Genomic DNA, 12280 nt, shown 5'->3' with positions numbered 1-12280 from the left:
AACTTTATAACAAATGACATTTAAATGAACAGTTACATAGGTTATTCTAAACGAATCATTTTATGATGCTATTAGTTTTTATGCTGACGAGAATAAATGTCATTTTTTAGTTGTAGTTACTAGTGATTTATAGAAACGAACATATTATTTTATTTGAATTAGGTATGTATTTACGATTATATGAAATTTATCATAAAATCAGCAGTAGTATTTGTAAATAAATAATAAAAATTGAATTAAATCTATGTAAATAGTTTATAACGATAACAAATAATTTTTTTTTAATAAAACAATTAAGTTTAAAGAAAATTGAAGTTTTCGATGAGTAAGAAAAGAGAAATCTGAAAAAAAATATTAGGTACTTGCTTGTGTCTATAATTATATCGCATTTAGAATTTTTAAAGTGAAAAGTCGTTAAAGAACGTTTTAAAAATATATCGCTCATTAATTTTAATCGACACTTAAACGAATAAATATGTTTTTGACATCGTTATTATTGTATTATCAATAGAACAGAGCTCAGAAGCTTTATTTAAAATAATTATTGTTATTTAATTTATTATTAGAAAAACATTTTTCTTGAACACAATTCATATTGTACCTATTATTCTATAGGAAATTTAACCTATAGTGTTTTGTATTTCAAAAATTATTTTTTTTAATTTCCCTAAAAAAAATTCAAGCGTTATTAAAAAGAAGAAAAACATGAATAAAAAAAATACGAAGGTTATTTTAAAAGCATTTTGTGGAAAATTTAAATAAACAGATCTAATCTTTTAAATAATATAAAATAGAGCCTATGAGTATTGAGAATCGTTTATTAAAATTCACTTATTTTGGATCACTCAAGAATGTGTTATATTATTTCATATTTTAAATTTGATAATATAATTATATATAATTAAAATTATAATACACAATTTAATTAAAACATTTAAAATAATTAGAAAATATAAGCAAAAATTTATATTTAAAAAGTTTTTAAAACGGTCGATCTTATATCATTATAAATCATGTAATAAATTTTAGTGTAGAATTCATATTTTATAAAAAAAAAGAGTGGAAAGCGGGTCAAAAATATTTCAAACATAAATTTAAATGTTCTTTTTTTTTTGAAATTTGAGTTATTTGTTAAATTGTTTACGAGTATCTTGTAGGTACTTTGAAAGATTTTTAATTTATTCAAGTTAGAGTTATATAATCATAATTAAAATTATTCGTGTTTAATTTAAAATTCAAGGGCTATCATGGTAGGTAATAATAATTTTAAATAATATTATCCAACGCAAAAAAAGTAGATCTATCAATAGAAAATAGAAAAAAAACTAAGAACTCTCATAGTTGTACAATTAATATTATATTATTTTGTTTCAATGTGAAATAAAATATTGTATTAATTATGATTCTATATAATTTTATTTTGTGGAACAAAATTTTAATTAGGCCACGCGTAATAAAGATTAAATTTTATAAATAATGAAAATCGAATTTCTGAACATAATTCTACGAACTAAGTTAACCGTTTATTCATTAGTCATTGCATAAATGTTACAAGTACCGCTATTCCCTCTGTGGACGACTATAACTATAGCTGATTATAAAAGAGATGAGCTGTTAAGAGTTGATTTATTTTTCAGGAGATTTTTTATGATCACCGCAATTTCCTCTCTCTTCTTTTTCTTTTAACCTGTTGATTACAGGAAGCTGATAGAGAATATACTCTAGATTTTCTTTTTGTTTCAATGTCCCTTTTGGTGCTCCACCACCCGGTTTACCCCAAAATTCATTCCAACTTTCATGGTGCTTTCGTCCTTCTTGTATATCTTCTTGGTACTCGTGCTACAATTATCATAGAATTAAACAATAGTCAAAAAAAGTTTTAATAAACTAACAAAAAAACAGAATTTCTAATGGCTTTGGTAGTTTATTGTTGTGAGTAATTATTTTCTTTTTAACTTAATAACTTTAAAAAAGTGATTACATTACACGTCTTGATAATTTCTTTCTATATCTAACGATTAGGTAAATGTGGTTAATCGTAATGTTGTTATTGTTTTTACAGTGATTTTTTAGAAGGTGATAATTGAATAAGTAATAATCATTGATAAATGTTTTATATTTTATAACTGATTATAATTACTGACCTTGTATTAATTTATAAAATATTTAATTGAATATTATCTTTAGTATTTATTTTAAAGTAAAATAATTTAAAAACTTTTTGTTCAAATTTTGATAAAATATAGGCATATCAACATTTTCAGAAAAATCATTTGGTTTAAAATTTGTGTCAAAACTCATAAATTCTTGCTTGAAAAATCAAAGTTGATATGGCCGAAGAATACCCCTTACATTTTGTGAAAAATATAAATATTTGAAAATATTTCTTTAACTACACTTTAAAATTTCAAAAATCAGAATTTGAATATTTTATGTATAATTTTAACATAAAAATGAGATAAGAAAGCTTAAATTTTAATTACCTCGTACATATATTAATGTGTCTTTTACCTGTTTGCGTTGTTCACGTCCACTTATTTGTCTTTGGAGAAACTTGTGATAGTCTTTTTCATCTATCAAAAAACTGAAATAAATCATACAGCTTCATAAATATTTTTAATATCATATATATCATTACAAATAATTAACTCAAAACTAATTAATACAAATTAATAATGATAATTTATTTAGTTAAAAAATAAAAGAACTATAATAATACTATAATAATCTGTAACATTTTAAAATGATGAGTATTTGTATAGAAAAATGTAACTTGCTTTGATTTTGGATCATATATTTTCGTTATATCACTTGTGTGCAAAGGCCATTTCGTGTCTTGTCTTCTTTTTGACGCAAGTAATGGTGCTAACTCTACACCGCCCGTAATTGCTTCCTACAAAATATTTAAATTAAATATCTTTAATATTTTAAAAGTTTATCATAAACAATAATTTATTGTATAAAAAAGAAGATAAACAATTTTAATTATATTGTCTTCTCATTTACTATCATATATCATATTACCTGAGTTTAATAGTTAGAGTATTAAACATTAATAATATATTAATATATTATGCATTTACTAATGACAATTTGTTTGACATTATACATCTGGGTTTATAATATACAAATATATATAATTATTGTAGTTATTACAAAACTAGTTTTATTAACATGTATATAATATATATGTTACGGGCAAAGTATACAATTTGGGCGTTTTTTGCAATGCCATTCGTATATTAGCCAATGTATAAAATATAATATTTAATAGTTAAGTATAAATAGTTAAAATATTATATGAATAATGATATATATTTATATCATAAGAAAATATAATAATTTTGTTTGTTCTTATCGGGTTTCTTAATATAGATAGTCCACGGATATGTGACATATTATATACTTTATAATTTTCAAAGAAAGATTTCTGGAAGTCGATGATGTGTCACAAACCAAAATTTTACTCTAAGAGACAGCACAGAAATTATCCAATTTGGATGATCAGGGCTATGATTAATATACGTATAAACAAAAATGTAAGAGACGGAAATGTAAGTGTAAAGCAGCGGAGCGAGTAGGCGACTATGCACATAAAAATACCACTGAAGCAATAAGTGATGTAAATATAAAAATATTATTTTTATATTTTACTATAATATTTATTATAATATAATTATAATATATTATTGTTCATTATATTATATATATTGCCAAATATACGAATAATTTTTATATAACGCCCGGACGTAATATAAAACTCCAAAGAATACTTTACCCGTAACATGTATATATATATATAAAAGTATTACAATATCTTCTGTGCTTTCTCTATTGTCGTTTGGATGCGATCCCAATTTAAATATCTTTCCATCCACATATCCCTAAAAATAAAATAAAATATCATGGTTTTACCATTTCAAATAATTACTATGAGTTATGCGTAAGCAATTTACGCTAAATTACCATGCAAATATTATGGTTTAGATATTTGTTTTTAACCAAGTTCAAATGTAATAAAATATTGTTTTATTCAAGCCATAAAGCTCAAGCTATTACAGAATTAAAATGTCTGTTAATAATAATAATAATAGTAAAAAAAAAAAATCAAACAATAATAATTTGTAAATAGTATTACAGCAAAAAGCTCAAGAATTTGATTAAGCAACGATAGAGTTTATCGTTTTTAGGTAAATGTATAATGTTAATCAATGTTCAGAAAATTGTTACCAACGATCGAAAGAAGTTTTTTCCAATACTTTTTGGATCTCTCCAAATAACACCCCCTGGGCATGGCGTACCCCAGGGATCTGCGATCGAATTCTAATAATCATTTTACAACTAACCCGATCAATATTAACATGTACAAATAGTTTGAAATATTTTGATAAACACTATATGATGGAGCTTACCAGTTTTTGATCTTGGATGATTTCTTTTCTGCGGTTTTCTTCAATTATTTCTTGTTTTTCCCTGACCATTTCATCTGAAAATATTATTATTCATTTTTTTATCGATAATTATATTATGTACTATGCCCAAGGAGCTGGTGATAGCAATAATTATAATGTACATATTACGTCATAGATACATCACAACACCACTACGAACACAACATGCTATTATGATTAACTTATATCGCGACAGGCATAGATTCAAAATAAGTATCTGTGAGATGCCATTCATTTAAAACATATATACCGACATTGTAGAAAGAATAGATAAGGGGTTTTTAATTATACGTTTTCATGGTAATATTTTTACGGCAACTTCACAATTCAAAACTGTTGTGAAATACTAGTTAGGTTGGCTTAAATGTTATATTTTAATGAAACATGGAGTTGAATTTAATAGTACTCGGTTAAAAATTAATATTAAAATAGGTATTAAATATGAACTACAATGTATGTGGACCTATTTTCAAATTTAAATAATTAAGTATTTGTATTTAATTATAAATTGTATAAAATATAATAATTTTCTGATCCATTAATTTATCTCAACTATAAATAAAATAAAATACTTAAAAACTTAAAATTATATATGAAATAGGAAAAAAATACATTAATTTTTAGTAAAATTATATATTTTTTCATGATAAGCTATCTGAAAATTATTTTCTTGTATATTATTATATACGGAACATAGAAAACAATGCCTTAAAATGTGAATATTTCACAGATTTTTTTTATACTAAATTATTCCTATAAATTAATATGCTTGGTCTTCTGGAAAAGTTCAAAAAATAAAAAAGATATCCCTATGTATTTCTTTGGAACATAAACGACTTTAAATCTTATGAATATACCTTATCATTATAAATGTCTTACGGCAACAAAAAGACTTAGTGTTCCAAAAGATTTGTTTAATTTCATGAATTTCTAAAACTTTCATAATATACAACATTTATTTACAATAATAGAAAAATTAAAATTAACATCCGAAGAAGTAAAATTAGTCTTTGAGTAATTAGTGGTGTCAATTGTCAGTTTCCAATACATTTTTATATCATCGCAAATTTTCATAATTTTAACATTCATTTTGAATAGGTATACGTTTTAAACACCGTATGTATACCGAACGCATAATATTACCCTCAAATAATTTTGATAATAATAGAAATATTACGTCAAATTTTTAATTTCACATTTTTTATATGAATATAATATACGAAACGATTTTTTTTATTAAACAATACTTATTATTTCAAAATTTAGTAAATTTTTTTACATAATTTTCAGATGAAATTAAACAACATTTTTTCAAAGTTAAATATATTTATTAATAATTTTTATCTCTACAATTTGTTACGTTTTTTTTTTTTTTGAATAACAACATACATTTTTAATTTTATATTCTGAGTTTTTCGATAATACATAAAATCTGAGTTCTAAATATTTAAAGTTTAGACAAGCGGAGCAGCTGACCAATATTTTGCTAAGTACACTCCACTCACCAACACTTTAATTACTATTAGAACTCATTAAACTACTCATCTAAATTTTGATTCATAGTATTTGAAAAACTCTAAAAAATATTCTGATTTAGCATATGAAATTAAAAATACAAGTTGTCATTCAAAAAAGAAAATAAAAATAAAAAACCCATGATTATGAGAATATTAAAAATATATATATATTTTTTAAATATTTTGTTGTGACAAGAAATAAAGAGATAAGAAAATTATTTTTTAAAAACCTAAATGAAATGCATATATTTTCTGGATATAATGAGAGGTATATTGATTTCATAACACGGTACTTAACTCTTTTCTTTCTCCACCTTTGTGTTAGTTATTGAATCAAGTGCCAGTCAGTATCAATGAATATACAATCTTATAGATTGGTAATAAAATGAACATAAAAGTGGTTAACTACTAATATATAAATTATATGATTGTTTTATCATTTTATATAATCATATAATTATTAATTTAGCAATTAATAAATAGTTTAATGGCAATAATTTGTTATGGTAAACGATTGTTAGGTAATTTAATAAATGAATACATCTATTATACCTATGTACATGAAAAAAATACCATTTACATTTTAATTGTTTTTATTTTCTCTATGAGAAAATATCTTATTAATTATTTTCACCTCAGACAATAATGACTTGAACTTTTTATGAAAATACAACCAACTTTAAAATACACACATTTTTGATGTGCAATATGAAATATTTTTAAGACGTATTAATAAGTAATAATCTATTATATTTTGAAATATTTAAAATATTTATTAATTTATTTTGAAATTATTTGAATCTTTTGCTTATTTATACTTAATAGATTGGTAAAGAGTCATGCAGAGACGATTTATTCACATATTTATTAATTCTTATTATAAATTGCTGGTTTATGGAATCTGCTATTATAAATAAAAATTCAGTATTTTTTTAAGTTGTTTGAACAAGTTACATTAAGAATACTTGGTTAGTGGTTAGATTAATTTTTAAAGTTAAACAATGCGATTTAATGAGGATAAACAATTAAGATGATGCAGAATTTTGTGTAATATAACCACGGCACATTGTTGTGTTGCCTAGGTAAGTGTTTTTCAGGCGTTCTTATTAAAATTCTTTTAACTATTTAAAGTCTATTTCTTTAAAATAACCGTAAAAACTTAATATTCTTACAAAATATTTACATTATAATTTTCTATACATGATTTATATTTCAAAATATGTAGATTAATTTTTAGATATTATATATTTACGTTATGAACCTGTTGATATTGATTTGTGGTATTTACAGAAGTGTACAATTTATTTATTATTTAATTGCAATAACAATTTAATATGGTATAAATAAACCGTATTATAATAATTTAATAAATGTTTTCGAAAAAAATTAAATCAATCTATTGCAATATAAAAGTAAAATAAATTATTTAAATATTTATATAAGAAAATATATCATGAAATAAACCTAGTAATATAGATCGTTTTTGCTGATAATATTTTTTCTTATACAATGAAATATACATAATGGCATATGAATTAAAATTGAACACACCCATTACAGGGCCATTTGACATCTAATTTGCAGCAGTGGTATTCGCATTTGCTTAACTTTTTAATATTGAATTTTTTAGTTTCCTAGGAATAAACCGTACCTTATATTACGTAAATATGTTTTTTGAACACTTATTAGGTTATAGAATATATTCTAGTGCACAAATCTATGTCTTTTTCAATTTCTTAGTAATTGAATAAAAACGAAGAATAAATTACCAAACTATCAAATACTATGCAGAAATGTAATCAAGATTTTTTTTAAGAAATTTTAAGTCTTCTCTGAGTTTTGATCATAATTATTTTTTGAATATGATGGTAATCATTGATTTTAAATTTATTACTAAAAAACATCTTTCATCATGTTTTCACATGCTTTCACTCGAAGTTAACGAAGCTAGACAAGTGCACAAGTCCAATATCTGAATTAGATGTCAGGGTTCATTTTATTTTTATAATTTTTTTAACACCTACCAAATAATCTGACACAATTAGTTCAATATCTAACTATTTAAAAATGTTCAGAGTTTTATTATTTGTCTTACATAACTAATAACTTATAAATAATTGTTTAATTATTCGTAATATACCTATTTAATATTATTATATAAAATATCATACACTTAAACATTCTCACCTAATTCTAACTTATATGCTCTTTGGTCTTTCAATGGCATTCTATATCGAAGATCATTGTCCACAATATTTCTATCGGGAGCATGGAATTGAAATCTAAGTTGAGGGTCTTCAATACGGAAGTTTTTGATTTTTCCTGATGACGTTTTAAGAGGTGCACCACCTCCTGGCCTTCCCATTTTTGTCACTTCATTACTAACTTCCTGAAATCGTCCTTAATAATTAATATTATTCTATTAAATAATAATTTTTTTTATTATTTAACTTAACCTAAATACAAAAAAATATTTAAGTTATAACATTATATTGATTGCAAATAATACAGCCATGTTATAAAATATCATTTTGGTATACTATTAGATAAATTTAACAAATTATTTTACATTTTATAATATTTCGGTCAAGATATTTAGTTAATTGTATATTGAACATTTGTGTTAAATATTTATGTTTATTCTATCATAGAAACATTATAATAAAACTATATCCATAGCTGTGTTTTAGTTTTTATATTTCAAAACTAATAGTACTTATATTCTAATAATAGAACCAATTATGTTGTCACCCAATTAAAATAGTGTATCTAACATTATTTTACATACAATTTGGTTCGTAATATATTACCAACGGAAAGAATGAACCTAGTTTGTACATTGTGTTTTATGTGATACATAAACTGATATTCCATGAATAATATTAGGCTATAAAATAATATTTTATAGTGTATTATAATGTATTGGCATATGATTTGTTATGATATTAGTTGAGTACCTGTACAGTGTAGATGATTTAAGATCGAGGTATTTTATTTATTTAATTTAAACTTATACTTAGATAATTTTCATAAGCATTAGGTCTAGATAAATTTGATGACGATGTACTATTTTTAAACATTTCTCGATTTTTTACTATGATGTATATATATATATATATATTGTATAATAATAATAATATTAATATTATACATAATTATGTTAGTACCTATATTCGATGCATATATAATGATGTATAAAGGTTCCGTTAGATAATACAGCTTGTTTGTCTATTATTTTTTTAAATTAATTTTATAAAATACACAAACAGTGTTATATTATATGTATATATATTATTAATAAAGTATGTTTTTTTAATCGACTTACAATTTCTCACTAAAAATGTCTTACCCGCATAATATTGAATATTGATATTATCTTATATTAAAATTCATAATATATTATGTTAAAAAGAAAAAAAAGTCTTACCTAAACGATTTTTTTTTAAAACATTTTTAAGCAAATTTTCATTAAACAAATATAGGTATATTTAATGTATTATGTATATTATGTAATATAATTAAATAGTATAGTTTTAATAAAAATCGATGTTAATTTCTAATTTTATGTTTAAACATAATATATTAATATGTATATGTGATAAACAGGTACCATTGTTTTAGCATATTATAGATTAAATTATATTAAATTATATTATCTCATTATCCGTAAACAACAATTTATTTTTATGCTTTATAATATTTTATGCTAACAGACTATAATACCAAATACCAATATGATTTTTTAGTTGATAATTATTATATTATACTATTATTATAAAATCAAATTAAAAAGATACGAATTATCGACTACCTTCCAAGGAGGAGATGGAGGATCTGCAAATATTTTCCTTTTTCGAAGACCATCGTCGTTGGGAGCACCATGACCAGGTTTTCCCCAAGGATAATAATCATCAACAACTTTCGAGAGAATCTAGAATAAAATAAATAAAAATGTATTAGAACAATACCTACCTTAATATTTTTTTACCATACGTGAAACAGCTAAATAATATTATAATTTAACGAACTCACTTCTTTCTGTTCATCACACGTGCGTGTTACGGATTCTTTTTTTCCAGCAGAGCAACGATGACATTCGTTATCAGGCATTGTGTTGTCATTAGACATATCACGCATATATAATTATGAAGATGAAACGTTTAAGACGGATAGTCTATCACAATAGTTCACAGTGATGCCAAGAATATGACTAAAACATTTCAAAACGTACCTTCATGTATACTCACCAAAGATTTATATAATTTTGTGTCTTTTTGGGTGCAGTCAATTAAATTCAATAAAAAAAAAATTGTTTTGACATTTTTTATTACACAACTTATAGTAAACATCAACAAGTATATTGGCTCTTATTGAATAGGTGGGTAAAGTAATTATTGTTTAACCTCGAAAACTGAGTTTATGGTTCAGCGGTTACGGAAACGACATATTTTCACACAAGGATAATATAATATGTTGTTAAATGCAACATAAGGAGTTACAGGGTATAACTTACTGTTTTTGGACATCATGCAAATATAATATTATATATTATATATTATAATATTTTTGATTATATTTTTCAAATAAATTATTATTTTAATTTTTAATACATTTTATTTTTCTTAGGTATTTAAATAGCATTTTTAACGTGCACGTTTTTTATTTAAATACATTATTGTCATTTTAATTTTAATTCTAACAAAATTTAAAAAATTAATATATTAGTGTTATATAAGTTAAATCATTAAATATTAACATAATACTTACTTAATTAAAATTTCGATTTTGCATTAAATCTATAGTTTTATAATAATTTAATAGTTATTAGTAAATTCTGACTTTTGTTATCTAAATTCTAAAAAATGTGAATAGGCAAATAATTTTATTATAATATTTAATCTTATGAGAAAAAAAATATTTTTAAATTTCAATATATCATAGTAAAATTAATATTTAAACTTTAAATAAATTTGAGATAAAAATATAGTATTATGTTTTATTGAAGAATTTATTATCTTTTACCTGTACACTGTTGTCTGTTGTGTTAGTATGCACGCCCTTGTCAAAAACTAGAACTGACGATCGAGTGGGTTACCGGAGTATTGCAATTGAACTTTTAACGACGAATTGTGCTCCGCCTGGCACCGAATTCTATAACCAAAAACCATCAGAGCTATTTATTATGTACGATAAACGGAAAACAGGTCGAAGTGACACGATCCATTTATGTTTGTACTGTCGTACTTTTCGCTAAATTATCATGACATCCTCGGTATTTTTTTTGTCGTTTCAGCTTGTTATTATTATTATAGTTTTTTGCGAAATTAGATTCAAATGAGTTGTGCACATGAAAGTACTTTATTACGAGTTTAAATTGCGAAACGCTAGGAGTTAGAGATAATAGGAGCCACGAACGCAATAACATTGCTTTGAACTGTTATTACTTTTATCATATTACATTGTTCGTTTTATTATTTTAATCTAAATATACAATTTTTATTTGATTTATAGGCAATAGGCATAATAAAATCTAAAATATTATATTTATATATTACGGTCGACATATATATACTATATCGATTATCAATTGTATACAATAGAATAATGTGGATGATGCGTGAAATATACGTCTTCAGGATAGTTTGGACACTTATATACATATATGTATATATTATGTGCGATGTTATAAAGTTCGAAACCTATTTATAACAGTTTGGGGTCAGTGATTTTGGGGTCACCGATATCGGGAAAGTCGTATTAAACGATTGGATACATGCAATGAGTTTAATTATACTAGCTTATTATTTCAATTTCTATATTTTTAAGATTTAAAAAAAAACATTTAGCTTTTGATTTAATGAGGTAATTTACATATCAAAAGAATATAGGTTTGCTCTATGAATAATTTCTCAAAAACATAATGTTAAAGTACAAACATTTTCTACATATTTGTTATTTCATCTACATCATATTGTGCCTGTTATCGAGTTAATTATTATAAAAGTATCTAATTAACCAACTAAAAGTGTACAATTACAAGTTTTTTGTTATTATTATTAGTTTATTAAAAAGTTTTTTGTTTTAAAATTTAATACACTGCATGGACTATTTATTAATTTTGTTTTGTTACATTTTTATTTATATATATTAAATAAAAAATCTATAAATAATCATTGTATTTTTCATAAAGGTATACATAATACAATAAATTCTTGTATAAAATATTAAAATAAATATACCTTCTTTAATATTTGTATAAACAATAAATTATATTTTGATAATATACATACATATAATTTATTAATACTAAAA

The 12280-nt window shown here is 23.0% G+C and overlaps 1 protein-coding gene across 2 annotated transcripts; it reads right to left on the bottom strand.

Moving 5' to 3' along the window:
- Window positions 1-1414: 1414 nt before the first annotated feature.
- LOC112597984 lies at window positions 1415-11301 on the bottom strand. 2 transcript variants are annotated; one of them, XM_025344270.1, is made up of 11 exons: window positions 11213-11301; window positions 10991-11119; window positions 10001-10178; window positions 9780-9899; window positions 8156-8357; window positions 4413-4486; window positions 4231-4323; window positions 3813-3884; window positions 2778-2893; window positions 2512-2584; window positions 1415-1839 (listed from the first exon to the last, which is right to left on the bottom strand). In XM_025344270.1, exons 3-11 carry the CDS (start codon window positions 10103-10105, stop codon window positions 1627-1629), a joined length of 1068 nt encoding a protein of 355 aa, XP_025200055.1. In that variant the 5' UTR covers window positions 10106-10178; window positions 10991-11119; window positions 11213-11301; the 3' UTR covers window positions 1415-1626. The 2 variants fall into 2 exon arrangements, with proteins under 2 accessions (XP_025200055.1, XP_025200056.1); XM_025344271.1 differs by lacking the exon at window positions 4231-4323 and having other exon boundaries at window positions 11213-11300.
- Window positions 11302-12280: the final 979 nt, after the last annotated feature.

The sequence above is a fragment of the Melanaphis sacchari genome, unplaced genomic scaffold (genome assembly GCF_002803265.2).
Source record: "Melanaphis sacchari strain LSU unplaced genomic scaffold, SCAv2.0 Contig44_pilon_pilon, whole genome shotgun sequence".
NCBI lineage: Eukaryota > Metazoa > Arthropoda > Insecta > Hemiptera > Aphididae > Melanaphis > Melanaphis sacchari.
This window is presented reverse-complemented; position numbering and strand designations above follow the sequence as displayed.

Excerpts from the sequence above, each read along its gene's own strand:
- LOC112597984 (XM_025344270.1), bottom strand. The coding sequence starts at position 10,105 with ATGCGTGATATGTCTAATGACAACACAATGCCTGATAACGAATGTCAT. Across the intron at positions 2,894-3,812 it reads GAGAAAGCACAGAAGATATT|GAAGCAATTACGGGCGGTGT; the intron begins GTAATACTTTTA and ends AATATTTTGTAG. Across the intron at positions 1,840-2,511 it reads GACGTGAACAACGCAAACAG|CACGAGTACCAAGAAGATAT; the intron begins GTAAAAGACACA and ends TGATAATTGTAG.